This window comes from Xenopus laevis, chromosome 5S, assembly GCF_017654675.1.
Source record: "Xenopus laevis strain J_2021 chromosome 5S, Xenopus_laevis_v10.1, whole genome shotgun sequence".
Classification (NCBI taxonomy): Eukaryota; Metazoa; Chordata; class Amphibia; order Anura; family Pipidae; genus Xenopus; species Xenopus laevis.
In genome coordinates this window covers 6,859,593-6,875,557 of record NC_054380.1, presented here as the reverse complement: position 1 = coordinate 6,875,557, position 15,965 = coordinate 6,859,593, and the positions used below count along the sequence as shown (strand labels likewise).

General features: G+C 46.0%; 1 protein-coding gene across 3 annotated transcripts; it reads right to left on the bottom strand.

Moving 5' to 3' along the window:
- Positions 1 to 4,488: 4,488 nt before the first annotated feature.
- On the bottom strand, positions 4,489 to 15,599 carry gtpbp2.S (GTP binding protein 2 S homeolog). Of its 3 annotated transcripts, XM_018264872.2 has the most exons (12): positions 15,101 to 15,594; positions 12,292 to 12,318; positions 11,040 to 11,224; positions 10,789 to 10,897; positions 8,751 to 8,948; positions 8,477 to 8,651; positions 8,151 to 8,370; positions 7,938 to 8,073; positions 7,542 to 7,600; positions 7,038 to 7,209; positions 6,794 to 6,958; positions 4,489 to 6,509 (listed from the first exon to the last, which is right to left on the bottom strand). In XM_018264872.2, the coding sequence occupies exons 1-12, from the start codon at positions 15,290 to 15,292 to the stop codon at positions 6,345 to 6,347; spliced, it is 1,803 nt and encodes a 600-aa protein (XP_018120361.1). In that variant the 5' UTR covers positions 15,293 to 15,594; the 3' UTR covers positions 4,489 to 6,344. The 3 variants fall into 3 exon arrangements, with proteins under 3 accessions (XP_018120361.1, XP_018120362.1, XP_018120363.1); XM_018264873.2 differs by lacking the exon at positions 8,751 to 8,948 and having other exon boundaries at positions 15,101 to 15,596; XM_018264874.2 differs by lacking the exons at positions 10,789 to 10,897; positions 11,040 to 11,224 and having other exon boundaries at positions 15,101 to 15,599.
- Between the last annotated feature and the right edge of the window lie 366 nt (positions 15,600 to 15,965).

Genomic DNA, 15,965 nt, shown 5'->3' with positions numbered 1-15,965 from the left:
TAGGTAACTGGGGGGGGTCTTGGCCTTCAGCGCCGATTCGTACCTAAGGGCCGTCTGAGACAGCTGCTGCAATGCCGCCCCCTCGTTTCAGAGATTGCTGCACTTTTCTGAAGGGAACAATGGCTGTTTATGCAAGAAAACAAAAGTGGTCATTTGGACTGTCCCAGAATTGAGCTTTCATCTAAAGCAATAGATAATTTTACCATCCTTTTGCTCACGGCGAGCCAACGAGAAGAAGAAGCTGCTGCACAAACTAGATGTGGTGAGAGCCATCCGGATACACCTAAAACGATCAGAACCATACTGCTACTTGGACAGTCTTCCGTCTCCTACTCAGTGACATGGAAAGGCTGAGCAGTCTCTAAAAGAAAAGTGTCACGCTGGCTTGTGGACAATCTCACATGATTACAAACAGAGACCAAGACTCTTTTCCATGAATGCTCACTTCACCAGGGCACAAAGTACATCCTACCCAATACTTTTGTTCAGTTCTACAAGTTGAACGTTTTTGCTTCTCAAGTCAGGAATGCAGGGAAGGATTTTATTCACCTCTTTTTTTTGATCACAAAGGCTTCAGGAGATTTAAGGCCAATCTTGGATTTGCGCAACTTAAACAGATTTCTGAATCGGGAGACACTGGCAATGGTGAAGATCATTCACGAGGGAGATTGGTTGGCATCCTTAGACCTCAAACACACATATCTCTATATTCCAATAGCCCAAGAGCACCAGAGGTACCTGTGTTTTTCTGTCCTTGGCCTTCACTTTCAGTTTCGCTGTCTCCCATTCGGGTTAGCAACTTCCCCCAGGACATTCACCAAGGTCCTTGTCGTAGTGATAGCGAAGTTGAGACTTCGGAAGATCGAGATATATCTCCTGGTGGTGGCCAAAAGTCTGGAGACTCTGGTGAAACATGTCTATAGTGAGACAAGTCCTGGAGGAGTTTGGGTGGCTAATAAACGAAAAGAAGAGCCACATTATTCCATCCCAGAGGATGGTTTATTTGGGGGCTTAGCAAGGCCCACGTTTGGGACTCCTGTCTCTTCCTCAGGAGAAAATTCAGCACATAATCTGGGCTGTTGCTCAGTTCAAAATGAAATCTTCGGTGGAAGCGAGGGAGATCATGAGTCTGTTGGGACTCTTAACATCCACAATACGCATGGTCAGATGGGCCAAATGGAGGATGAAGCCAGTTCAATTATCTTTCCTGAAGCAATGGGAAGCGATCAAGAATTGGTCCCAAAGAATTTACGTCACGCAGGAGTGCAAACGACAACAAGGAGCCTCCTTGGGTGCCTCAGGCATATGATGGGGGGCCCATCTGCAAGATTTGTGGGCTCAAGGAAGCTGAAGCAGGGATCTCTCGAGGATCCCATCCAATGTGCTGGATTTCAAGGCAGTGTTTCCAGCTCTCCTAGCATTTCAACATGTCTTGATGGGTGCAGCAGTGCTTATCAGGTCAGACAATACAGCAACTGTAGCTTATATCAAAGGTCAAGGGGGTACCCGGAGTTCCTCTCTCTTCAGAGCAACGAGACCAATAATGGAATAGGCTCAGGAAAACCTATAGGATACAACAGCTCAGTATGTACCGGGTCCACAGAACTTGAATGCAGACTTCCTCAGTCGACATGGTCTCCCAAGAGGTGAATGGGCACTGAATCCATCAGTGTTTGCTTGGATAATGTCTCATTGGGGCTGTCCTCAGGTGGATCTATTGGCAACAGCAGACGACACGAAGCTTCCAGCCTTCTTTTCCCGAGCGTCCAGAAGCCTGGGCGACTGATGCATTTGCCCAGATTTGGGAGAATCTCTTTGTTTATATCTTTCCTCCAGTGCCAGTGATAATGAGAGTGCTGCAGAAAATTTGGCATTCCAGAGAGGAGGTGATTGCCATTTTTCTGAATTGGCCCAGGAGGCCATGGTTTCCATTATTGAGGAGATTATCGACCAGGGAACCCCTGGACCTGTCACAAATCCCGAGTCTTCTAGTCCAAGGAACATGGGAACATCCAAATCCGCAAGAATTCAATTTAATGACCTGGAGGTTGAGAGGAGAATGTTGAGATGGCAAGGATGCTCAGAATCAGTCAAACACTTTAATTAAAGCAAGGAAACAGAATACCATTGTTAAGTCTGGGATCAGTTTTCATCTTATGCAAGCTTGAATAAATTTGATCCAGTTGATCCATCTGTTCCAAATATTCTTGGGATTCCTCCAGGAGGGGCTGCAGAAAGATTTTAGTGCCAGCACCCTCAAGGGTCAAGTCTTGGCTTTGTCAGCGATTCTGGGTAACAAGAATGGCTAAGGAACCCGATTCAGAGATTCTTCCAGGCGATCAGTCGTTTAAAACCCACAACCAGACCAGTCTGGCCTGCTTGGCATCTGCCGTTGGTTTTGAGAGCACTCATGGGAGCTCCCTTTGCGTCACTGGATAAGGTTTCGTTATGGTTATTAACGTTGAAAATGGCTATCACGACAGCTAGACGCATAGGAGAACTTTGTGCTCTGTCGGTGGATCTTCCATGATAAGGTCGTTCTGAGACCTGTGCTGGACTTCTTACCAAAAGTGGTATCTAAATTTCATCTTTACGAGCCTATAATTTTACCAGCCTTACTACCTTTGGAGGTATCTCAGGAGGATCTATCTACGCAGGATGTTAGAAGATGTTTGCAGATATCTATAAAAAGATCTGAGTTCAGAAAATCGAGAATTCTTTTTGTGGTCCCAGCAGGGAAAAGAAAAGGAGAACCAGCGGCAAAATCTACTTTGAGTTCATGGGTCGTCAAGACCATTTCAAGAACCTACCAAGAATAGGGCAGATCTCCACCAGAGGGAGTAAAGGCGCATTCAGCTAGAGCTGTTTCGGCATCTTGGGCAGCAGAGGCAGGAGTTTCAATGGAGACAATTTGCAGAGCAGCAACTTGGGCTACGCCAAACATATTTATTAGACATTATAAATTGGATGTTTTTTCTTTCCCAAGCCCAGTTTGGGCAGTCAGTAATTCGTTCTGTTCAAAATAAATGAGTGTTGCAGCATAAATCAGTATTATTATTATTCCCGCCCTAGGGTTGATTGCTTGGGTATAACCCATTAGTGTTTTTACATGTTGACGGAGGATGGCCAGGAAAGAAGAAAATCATTTTCATACTTACTGAGATTTTCTTTTCCTGGCCATCCTCCCAGTCAACATGCCCTCCCTGATCTTTTGGTTTATTTTTCAGCTTTATAATTGACTCGTCGGCCCACAGGAAGGGGAGGGTCTTATAGCTGCGCGAAGAATTGGTCCTTCTGTCCTGGCTTCGGTACCAGAGGGAAATACCCATTAGTGTTTTTACATGTTGACTGGGAGGATGGCCAGGAAAAGAAAATCTCGGTAAGTATGATAATAATTTTCTTCTTTCGCTATCCTTCTACCTGTTGACCTTCCTTCTATACTTTCTGTCTCCACTGACTGAGGGAAGAGCCACCAGATGGAGGTGGGATCATGAGTCATTAATTATTCTCTGTCCTGCCTCCAGAGGTGAATACAAAGACAACGTCTGCACTGACAGTTTGGGCCTATGAGAAAAGGATTTTCCAGAGAGTCCAAAATCCCCTTATATAGCTATAGGCCCAAATAGAAGTGGGGCAGGAGCAGCGAAGCAAACCCTGCATCGGTTTATGTAGGCATGTCAGAAGAGTTGTGGAGAGCAGTTCCCAAGGGGACCTACACATGTAATAGCCCTGGGGCCACTAAGGCAGAATTCAAGAATTTACTAAACAGAGCAAGACCAGTAACCCTCAAAATCCTAATGCCATTAGCTCTTAATTTGCTTGAAAACCCAGTGTAAATCAGTTAGGGTACATTGAAACAAATTTTTTGATGTCCAGATCTAACTATGACTGAAACAGCAGCATTTTTCAGTGTCAGACTGAAGTATTTTTCTTTGTACTGCTGTTGGAGTAAAGAAGGCTTTGCAGTTCAGTTATGTATTTTAGGCTAGGTTGCCTATTTATACTCTCAATTGCAAGGTAGCTCAAGGATCACAGTAGATTACAGGTCTGATGCTACTATATATTAAAAACATTGAAAGAGTAGGTACTTTTCCTTTATGAAAGACTGGAATATTTTGGTCTCAAATACAATAAATAAAACTCTCAGGACTAGAGAGAGTCCAACAAAGGTAATAATGGTTTTAGCGGTGATGAAAGGCCAAGTTGGGATTGGTTACACTAGTGAAGAGGTGGCATTTGATCACAATATACATTGTAAATATATAAGGGGGGCAGTAATGAAATGGAGAAAGTGCAGAGAAAAGCAACTAAGCTCAGTTATGGGGAAAGGCTGGCCAATTTGCAATTGGTTTGGTTGGAGAAGAGGCAGGCACCATAATGAACAGACCTGGGTTTGTTCATGGGGACATTACGGTGCTGCAATATTTTACTAACATCCACCTGAGGTAGAGGTGCACTTAGTAATACCAATGAGCAGAATGCGGCTCCTTCCGTAAAACATTTTATTGTGTACATGACATGCAGAGAGAGAAATCTAAGGACACACAATAGTACGACACACAGGAGCCATCCCTGATGCACAAGTAAAGAACAGAAGCAAAAGAGTTTGAGTTGGTGACAGAGAGAGAGAGAGAGAAGGGCTAGTGCTTGGCCTCAAGGGCTGATCTACAGGGGAGAATCTACATGATAGTATTGTGCAAGGTCTGTATCTGTGCAAATCCTCTACCTGTAAGGCCTGTGGCACACCTAGCGCCTGGGTGGTTTCTATTCATGTGAATAACAGGTGCTACAGCGGGGTAGCGAGGGTTCCTCTGCCTGCTGAGAGGCACTAGGTGGGCCATAGGCCGAAGGCACATTAGCTGACTTGGGTGCAGAATTAACTCAAAGCTCTTTCTTTGAGGCTGAAATGAGCCTACACAATCCCTAACTGGAATCAAGCCATTACCTCATTGGCTATGAAACAGTTGCTAGGTATCATTCAATAGGCATATAGGGAAGATGAGGATCTTACAGGTCTCTCTACCGCTATCAAACTTCTGCTATTCTTTGGCTGCTGAACCCCCATACATTTTTCCATCCCTGGCACCAGAGGGCAGCAAATACCTCGTTTAATTTACCTCATGCGCCAGAATAAAAAGGTTATTAAAGAGAAGAGCAGAACTTGGTTCAGCCCCTAAAAATTTAAGCAGAAACCCCTTTTTCCTTCAGGTTGTTGGAGGCGTTTTATTCCCTATCAGGTAATCAGTTGGGCACCGATGCTGCTGGAATGTTTCCTCCAGTCATTTGTGACTTATGGGCTTCTCTCATTGGTCGCTTTCTTAAGTAAAACCATAAGGCCCAGGGCCTACGTAGAAGGGTAACTGGCCTTGACAAATTAGGAAGTGGTTTAGTAAATCATTGGGATTACTGTGAATTTGCAATGCAAAATAGCAAACAATATTAAGAGACTGCCCCTGTCCCACTTAAGGTGGACATAGACGCAAAGATCCGCTTGTTTGGCGACATTGTCAAACGAGTCGATCTTTCCCCGATATGCCACTAACGAGTATGGCTATATCGGGGGTAATCTGAACGTACGGCCCTATGATCGGATTACGGTGAGAGTGCAATGGGCTCCGGCGGGACAAAATCAAACCCGTCGGACGAAAAATGTCAGGACTCTCATACACGGTCCGAAAATCGTACAAATCCTCGATTCGTACAATAGGATCTTTGCGTCTATGGCCACCTTTAACCTTATTGCCAATTCTTATCCCCTTGGTAAGTGAATCCAGTCTCCCCCCAGTACTTAACTTTTTCCCCTCTAGTGGATAAACTATATCAACCAGCCCAAGCAGAGGACATACAGGGAGGTACCTAGCAAAGTACTCAATGAACTGCGGGTTTTCGCAGTAGGGCTAATAATTCATGGTCCGTTTAAGGAGCCAGGTCTGATGTGCTTATTTAGAAACAAAGATTAGTGGGTTGCAAGGAGCACAATTAGGGGCAGTCACTTTGTTGCTTGCTAGCACTGAAAATTCTGTGAAAGTGCAATAAAAATATTCCATTGGGTGTGCGGTAGCTCTGGCATTGTGAACAAGTCCATTATTAAAAGATTTTTTGTCAGGAATCATAAAAATACATGTAAAATGGTTTCTTTTTCTCGTATAAAAGCAATTTTTCATCATAAAATCAGCACGAGTGAAGGGAATTATAAATCAGCTGCTTTGTCCAATGAGTGAGCTTGGGGCATGATCAGACCAGTGACCAGAGATCAGCATGACTCCTCGGGCCGGCACGGCTTTCCCTGACTTCTGATTTGGTGCATGTGGAGCAAAGTGTCCCATAGGTCCAAATAGAGGAAATCAAGGGTCGCCAATCTCTGTATCAATCACCTGGAGGCTGCACACATGGCCGATACCCTTGGTCATGCCTTCTCGGAACAGGAGTTTGGTGCCAGGCTTCAGGTACTCAGGGTGTTTAATGAAGCGGAAGCGGACAACAGCCTTCTCGCCCGTCCGAAGCTCATCCTAGGGGCACAAACACACGGGGTGAAGCTGAGAATGCACCGAGAGAAGATGGGCCAGGATTAGGTAATGTAACCGGTGTGGCAATATAAAGGGGTACAGCAAGTGTCATTTTTGGAGGGATGGTGGCGGAAAGGAGTGGGGTTGAAGCAGGGGTTCTTGCATGAATAGAAGGTTATGTGTTTGACAGGAATAGAAGGGTGTAGTCAGAGTAATAGACAATGCAGGGGTGGAAAGATGAGGTAAGGGATATGGCAGAATAAGCAAGAAGTCAAGATGGTGCTAACCTTGCCATGAATGTGCTCCAGCACCGCAGTTTGTCTGACATTTCCCACATGCACTGTGACTTGCACACCTTGCCGACAGGACGTGGCATGGAACAGCAGCACAATCTCTGCCTCAAACACCCAGCACACCGTGGGCAGCATCTCTGGGCTAACCAACACCATCCCCTAAGGAAAGAAATGGAGCGATATGATGCCAGTCTGTCCCAGGGCACACACAGTACTGCTTGGGGGGTCATGTACTCACCTTACGGAGCAGCGAGCGCTCAAAGTCTCCCAGTGCCAGTGTTGCTGCCTGACCTGCACGGAGGACACGGCATGTGGATCGGTTCCTCTGAATACTGCAAACTTTTAGGGGCAAGAAAACACCCCCATCCGTAGGCCCGACTACCAAGTGCTCCCCTTCCTTACAAACTCCACTGCCACAGGAGGAAAGAGAAAGGGAACCATTATTCAGGCACACATGTTTGCATTGCCTGAGGGTGTTAATCAAAACTTTGGTGACTCTGTCCCCATTTAAGCCTTTCAGACAATTTTTCACAAACACTCCAAGAAAGACCCTGAAAACACTACACTGCAAAATTCTGAAGGACCAAAGGCTGAGCACACAGACTCTAACACTTAACTTACAGCTAATTTGGCATCCCCAATAGCTGCCAAGACAATGAAGAGTTAATGGCCGAGTATGACTGACAGTAAAGCAGAGTAATAGAGTCCCTTTATACCAAGGTTATATATACTGGGAACCTACCTGTACAATGTCCCGCCCACCACAGTCCCCACCTCCGGCACAGTGTAGATTTCATCCACCTGAGAGGAATCAAAACCAATAGAAACCATTAACAGGAACCCTAGCAAGGGTGCTATTGGTCACCTGAATGTGCCTGTCCTGTAAGGCAAAGACCTCATATCAATCCCCAGTCACCCCAAGGCTTAATCGTCTTTCCTTGGTCCTCTCCCTTCACAACCTTTAGCTTCATCACTTACCAGTCTCCTTGCAATCCATCATCTCATCCCTTTCTGCATTTTTACTCTCTCCTCTGCCCTCAATCTCCCTTTCACCCTCCATGCTAATCTCTCTGAATTCCCCATCCTCCACTCTCCCATATTTTATTCTCCCTATTCCCAAGCCCCTCCTGTTATTGACCTGGAATTCAGGCAGCTGCTGCATCAGCTCTTCCTGCTCGTGGCTGTTGGTGAGGGGAGGCAGAATATTCAGGAAGACTTTGAGGAGATCCAAGGACTCCCCAGTAACACTGGAGATGGCAAAGATTGGGGTAATGCTGGAAAAATAAAAGGCAACCATAAGACCAGGGCATAAATGGCACCCTAGCAGGAATAAAGACTGCCCCTTCCTTACTTTGGTGACTGTGCAAACTGCTGTGCTGCTGTTACTGCATCATCCTCTGAGCGCACCATAAACGGCACCTTGTTGCACCCAGGCTGTTTTAGGGTACGCTCCAACTGTCTTAGGGTACGCTCTACTGTGGCTGCTGCACACAGATCCACCTTACTGACCACCAGAAAGAAGGGTACCTTCAGTGCCATGGCAAGACCTAGGTGCTCCCGTGTTGTGCCGGCTGCAGGGAGAGGGGAGAGTCAGCAGCGCAACACCAGCACAATGTAATTACACCAGTGACCCCCATTTACAGCATTTATGGGACTGACATAGAATCTCTCACGTACCAATGCCAGTGTTGGCGCTTACAACCAGCATGGCAAAGTCTGGGCAGTAGCTTGTCAGGCCAAAGATAGTGGTTTTCAGGTACTTATGGTGGCCGGCGAGATCAATGAACGTGATCATCTTGGAAGCGCTCTCGCAGATCTGCTCGGCTGTGCGTGACTCACTGTAATTTATCACCTGCAGAGGGAGAAGCCAGTCACAAATACACAGAATTAGATACAGAAATGCTGTGAATTCACAACAAGCTTGAAAGACTTTTATAGACATTCTACATACCTCTCCTTTGCTATTAAAGCCGAGGATCTCAAAGCTGATGCTGGAAGTCCGACCCGACTGGATCTCATGGAGGTGCCGGAAGAGGTTGAGTCTGGCCCGCCCCCGCCCATTGTCCAACTCTCCCTGCGTTAGAACCCCCAGCAGAGTTGACTTTCCTGAGTCCACATTCCCCAGTACAGCAACTCGCAAATCAAGGAACTGTGAGGACAGGAATAGGACAAGTTCTACAGCTGCTGGGACTGCCGCACACTTAAAGGAAAACTATACCCCCCAAATGAATACTTAAGCAACAGGTCATGTGACCTAACATGTTTGTGTGCACCGTGAATCCTACGATCCCAGGGGGATGCCCTTATTTTTTAAAATGGCAAATTTCTATTAACACATACAGTAATACCAAGCTAAATTGCATGCAACGTGCAATGTTTCCCCAATGGTGAGGATTTTTTTGCAAATCTTTTGAGGCCTGGACTGACTTGATGGTGCCAAACACATTACCAATTAAATTCACAGATGCCTGTAGACTTGAAGGATTTATTGATTTATTGAATATTTTTGCAAAAAAACTAATAATCCCTCCCTTCTCGTCTACTTCCTTCTCCCTGAATTCCCAGGCTGTGCAGGGGAGCCTGCAGCTCTCAGCTCAATGCACTGTAGGACAGGAACCAATCAGCAGCTAGCAGGTCCTGATAGGGAACTGACGCCTATCTCTAATTGTGTGACTACAGGGCTGTGATTGGCTGTCCCCCTCCTACTGTGCTTCTGGCAGGGACCGTTAGGACACGCCCACCCCTCATTTGAAACACAGACAGGGACCAGAGAACAGCTATAGGGAGCTCCAATAAAGGGGCTATTTTTTAAAGATAATATTAATTTTTAGCATCATGTAAAAGCAACACCATATATTACTTGTAACTGCCTACAAAATTAGGGTTTTTTCATTTATCCTATGTCTCCTTTAAAAGCCAAGTACGTCCTCATTTTTAAATTTTCACTCGGGAAATGCTATTGAAGATTCTGTGCCAATGTTACTTGCTCAGTATGAGCAGCAGGAGATGGTCACAGGCACAATACATGGAAATAAAAAAGAACCTCATGTGATATTAGTCTTATGGTTTAAGCAGCCATTGTATCACTGCAAGCTTTTCATCAACTCCCAAAGGACATCTATTGCGTAAGTAATCCCATTTCAAAAAGCAAGACGGAGGCATGGCTGAATAAACAGTGGTCAGTGTATGCAAAACTATAATTTAATGGCGTTGTTCACGTTTGAGTTACATTTAGTATGATGTAGAGAGGGATATTCTGAGACAATTTGCAATTGGTTTTCATTTATTATTTGTGGTTTTTGAGTTATTTAGCTTTTTATTCAGCAGCTCTCCAGTTTGCAATTTCAGCCATCTGGTTGCTAGGGTCCAAATTATCTTAGCAACCATGCATTGATTTGAATAAGAGACTGAAACATGAATAGGAGGGGCTTAAATAGGAAGATGAGTACTAAAAGTAGTAATAACAATAAATATGTAGTCTTACAGAGAATTTTTTTTACCCCTTTGAAAGCTGGAAAGTTTCAGAAGAAGACAAATAACTCAAAAGCGATTAAAAAGAAAAAAAATGAAGACCAATTGAAAAGTTGCTTAGAATTAGCCATTACTAAAAGTTAACCTGAAGGTGAACCACCCCTTTAAAAGGATATGGTCATGGAAAAACATGTGCTGCTCCAGCAGATTTCTGCACTAAAACCTTTTTTTTTTTCAAAAGAGCAAACGGATGTTTTTATATTTAATTTTGAAATCTGACATGGAGCTAGACATATTGTCAGTTTCTCAGGTGCCCATAGTCATGTGACTTGTGCTTTGATAAACTTCAGTCACTCTTTACTGCTGCACTGCAAGTTGTAGTGACACCTGGGTGCTGACTGTAAGGACTCGGGGGGCCCTCCTGAAATAAGGCTGAAAGCCACTGCCATAGTGGGCAGACCCTTAGCCCCACATGGCAGGCTTCAACAGGATTCGCATATACACCTAGTAACACTGACCTGCTGGTTGTCAGGGACCTTGCGTATCAGAACCTCTGTTATCTTCCTCGGGGAATCACTGTCATAATCAACCTCACTCTCACGCAGAACCGTGATGTCAGCACCGACCCTGCAGGAGAAAGTCCAGAGAGTGAGTGCAGTATGATAATAACCAGAACACAAATGGCATCTGTACTACCAAGCAACTGCACTATCTATGCCATGTATACAGCAACATGCAGATGTCAGCACAGTGCTCAGTATAACCGTACTTCTCTGCCATGCGGTGTAGGGTGTGCAGTGAGGCTTTCATCTCCTCCTCTGACAACCCGACCAGCAAACCGTTATCCTCCACCCCTATTTGGTACACAGCCTCGCCGCGCCCCTCCTGGAGTCTCCATTTCATCTGGGTCACCAAATGCTCAAAACGATACTGAGACGGGTTCACCAGTTTCAGCTGCAAGGAAAGTGCCAGACGAGTGAGGAACAGAATAGATCTGTAAGCTTCAGAATTTACTATGGCAGCTCCCACTCTTGTATGTATGTATGTAAGTGTGTGTGTGTGTGTGTATATATATGGTTATATTTGTCGTGATGTAAATAAACTTTACACACATTCATTAGAGAATACTGACTTATGGTATGGACATTCAGCAACACAGAGACAACCCTGTGGTCGGTAACAGGATAGATAAAGGCAAAGTCACACCCAGTCTCTCAGTGAGAAAGAGATTATCACACTCACGCACACACACCAGAGGGGCTGGAGGAAGCAGTAAGTAGGTTTAAAGGGATTCTGTGATTATTTTTATGATGTAGTTTTTATTTCTAAATTTGTTTACACTGCAAATAATTCACTCTACAATATAAAATGTCATTCCTGAACCAGCAAGTGTATTTTTTAGTTGTAATATTGGTGTGTAGGTGCATCTCAGGTCATTTTGCCTGGTCATGTGCTTTCAGAAAGAGCCAGCACTTTAGGATGGAACTGCTTTCTGGCAGGCTGTTGTTTCTCCTACTCAATGTAACTGAATATGTCTCAATGGGACCTGGATTTCACTATTGAGTGCTGTTCTTAGATCTACCAGGCAGCTGTTATCTTGTGTTAGGGAGCTGCTATCTGGTCACTTTCCCATTGTTCTGTTGTTAGGCTGCTGGGGGGGGGGGTGATATCACCCCAACTTGCAGTACAGCAGTAACGAGTGACTGAAGTTTATCAGAGCACAAGTCACATGACTGGGGGAACCTTGGAAACTGACAATATGTCTAGCCTCATGTCAGATTTAAAAATTAAATATAAAAAAATCTGTTCTCTTTTGAGAAATGGATTTCAGTGCAGAATTCTGCAGGAGCAGCACTATTAACTGACACGTTTTGAAAAAAACATTTTTTCCCAATACAGTATCCATTTAAGGTACTGAGGGGCAGGAGCAGGGAATGGTAAAGGATGGTGGTGGGCAGACACTGAATGAGCAACAGGGACAAAGGAATAGAACCAATAAGCCCAAATGATTGCTAACCCACCTTGTACTCAATATTTCCTTCCTCGGCCTGTAAGAAAGCACAAAACAGAATATTAGCATTTCAACATCCACAACAGCGCAGCAAGGTGTAAAAGACAGAGAGTTTTGGGAAACCTGTATTTTACCTCTAATTGCCATAGTGTTCTAAACAGCACCTTGCTTGGTAGAAATAGAAAGTCCACTACACAGAGTGGCTGACCTCTCACTGGGAGTTTAAGGGATTTAATTTACACTCAGTATCACAGCCATGTTGTACGTTGAAGGGTTAACTATACATTAAGTGGGGTAGTGCGGTGGTTAACAGCACAAAAGCCTTCTAGCAGAGTAAAGATTAAATTGCACAAAGTGACAGGAATCCAACTACACAGATTCCAAAGCCCCAGATTATTAATGGAATGGTGATGTAATTTTTCTAAAAACCCTTCCATGGGAAAAAAAAACCAGTAATCAGTACTATAAGGGCAGTCAGGTTATGGGACTCCCTATCAAGAGAGGGGAATGAGTGATTCATTGGTGGGGAGGAAAGGAGATTTCACGATCAGCAGAAGAAGGGGTTCTTCACTGTAAGGACAGTCAGGTTATGGGATTCTCTACCAAGAAAGGGGGAATGAGAGATGTATTGGTGGGGAGGAATGGAGATATGTCTATCAGCATAGAAAGAAGTTCTTTACTGTAGGGGCAGCCACGTTTTTGGATTCCCTACCAAGAGAGGGGCTTTGTAGCAGGATATCTGTGGGTAAGAGCTGACAGACAGGTTGCTGCTAGGAAGTAATATGTCCCCATGAGGATGAGTTAATCTGTGGCATCTGAGAGGAGCATGTAGTGTTTCTATGGAGTCCAGCTCAGTCAGAATATACACAAGTCAAACTCCCCCCTCCCCACTGCTGTGTCAATTTAATGTTACCCTCACGAGAGACAGTCACTCATTTCAGCTGAGCATGTCCAGACCTGCAAACAGAGAGAGTGCAAACAGCAGAATAACTACTGTACAACTCACTGACCATTCATTGGGTGTGTGGCTGTCTCTCCCAGCTCACTTTTCATGGTGAGTAGAATGTCACTATACCGACAGTAAGTAGCAGCTACACAGTAGTACATACTATAGCAACTAGGACATAAGGTTACTCGCTATTCATTGCTTTCATTCATTGTCTCTATGGGCTCACATCTCGCTGTGCTGCTGTCACTCTCACATCAGGTCACTATTTATTGTCTGTGGTCTGTGATACTCAAAACATCGTTAGTGATAAGTCACATGATTATAACTGGAGTGACATTTCTGTAATGAATAGTGAGCTGATAGTGACAGGTGCAAAGCAAAACAGCGAGGGAAGGAAAGAGCAGTAAATACAGGAAGTGGAAGCCAGGGGGAGAACAGGGACATTATATCTGACAGAAATGGGGGGACAGAGGGGCATTATCTGACAGTAATGGGGGGACAGAGGGGCGTTATCTGACAGAAATGGGGGACAGAGGGGCCTTATCTGACAGAAATGGGGGACAGAGGGACCTTATCTGACAGAAATGGGGGGAGAGCAGGGACATTATCTGTCAGAAAAGGGGGGAGAGCAGGGACATTATCTGTCAGAAAAGGGGGGAGAGCAGGGACATTATATTTCACAGAAATGAGGGACAGAGGGGCATTATCTGACAGTAATGGGGGACAGAGGGGCATTATCTGACAGAAATGGGGGGGACAGAGGGGCATTATCTGACAGAAATGGGGGGGACAGAGGGGCATTATCTGACAGAAATGGGGGGGGCAGAGGGGCATTATCTGACAGAAATGGAGGGGACAGAGGGGCATTATCTGACAGAAATGGGGGGGGACAGAGGGGCATTATCTGACAGAAATGGGGGGGACAGAGGGGCCTTATCTGACAGAAATGGGGGGGACAGAGGGGCCTTATCTGACAGAAATGGGGGGGACAGAGGGGCCTTATCTGACAGAAATGGGGGGGACAGAGGGGCATTATCTGACAGAAATGGGGGGGGACAGAGGGGCATTATCTGACAGAAATGGGGGGGACAGAGGGGCCTTATCTGACAGAAATGGGGGGGACAGAGGGGCATTATCTGACAGAAATGGGGGGGACAGAGGGGCCTTATCTGACAGAAATGGGGGGACAGAGGGGCATTATCTGACAGAAATGGGGGGGCAGAGGGGCATTATCTGACAGAAATGGGGGGACAGAGGGGCATTATCTGACAGAAATGGGGGGGATAGAGGGGCATTATCTGACAGAAATGGGGGGGACAGAGGGGCATTATCTGACAGAAATGGGGGGGACAGAGGGGCATTAACTGACAGAAATGGGGGGACAGAGGGGCATTAACTGACAGAAATGGGGGGACAGAGGGGCATTATCTGACAGAAATGGGGGGGACTGAGGGGCATTATCTGACAGAAATGGGGGACAGAGGGGCATTATCTGACAGAAATGGGGGGGACAGAGGGGCATTATCTGACAGAAATGGGGGGGACAGAGGGGCATTATCTGACAGAAATGGGGGGACAGAGGGGCATTATCTGACAGAAATGGGGGGGACAGAGTGGCATTATCTGACAGAAATGGGGGGACAGAGGGGCATTATCTGACAGAAATGGGGGGGACAGAGGGGCATTATCTGACAGAAATGGGGGGACAGAGGGGCATTATCTGACAGAAATGGGGGGACAGAGGGGCATTATCTGACAGAAATGGGGGGACAGAGGGGCATTATCTGGCAGAAATGGGGGGCACTGCATCACAGAATGAGGGGCAACGGAGCAATGTCTCACAGAAAGTGATAAAAGAAGTACAACTCACCTCCGGGGGTAGGTAGGGAGGGTTGTTGCACTTGCTACTCCGCCCTCGGCCCTTCCCCGCTTTCTTCCCTTTGGTTTTCCCCCGGGCTCCAGTCCCAGCGCTGCCTCCTGCCGGCCCAAACACCCGCGGCTCCATCCCACCAGCCCTGCGGCCTGCTCCCCCTGACTGGCACGGAATACCCAACGCGGGCATCAGGCTCCGGAGCGTAAAGACTTAGGAAGCTGCACGAACCAGCTGTCCCACTCTCCTTAGCCGACCGCCCAACTGAGTAGACACGGAGATACGGACACAGCGGACAGGCCTATCCACGCCCCTATCCTTTCACCGCGCCCACCTGCCGTCACAAATCAACCAAGCAGCATCCGCGACCTCCGATGTTAACCACGCCTCCAAACAACATTCCAGCTGTCTGTATGTGCAGCAAACTGTTCTCAGCTCCGCCCATCGTGTGCATAATCGAAATACCGCGCCAATAAAGCAAAAGCTTGGCAACTAGCCTCTCCTACTTGCCCGCTCAAAGAACGTCTCGCGGCCCCGCTACCCTAGAACTGAAATAAATAAGCCACGCCTAGGCCGTGCTGCGTCATGCGCGAATAACGCGGCGCCTGATGGGAGTTGTAGTTTATATCTGACTAGTACAATAGCAAATGTAGTAATTACAGATGTTGTTTGAGTCACAAAGTGTATTGTTTTGTTGTTAGTCACACGTCACAGCAATCGTGTCACGTGTAAAGGAGAACATACAGTGTAACAGGGGTCAGAGGCGAGTGCTCCTTGTAAATCTTCATACCTCCCAACATTTTGGAAGTAAAAAGAGGGACAAAAAATTTTTTCCCGCACGTAGCGCAGCAATTTTTTGACCACA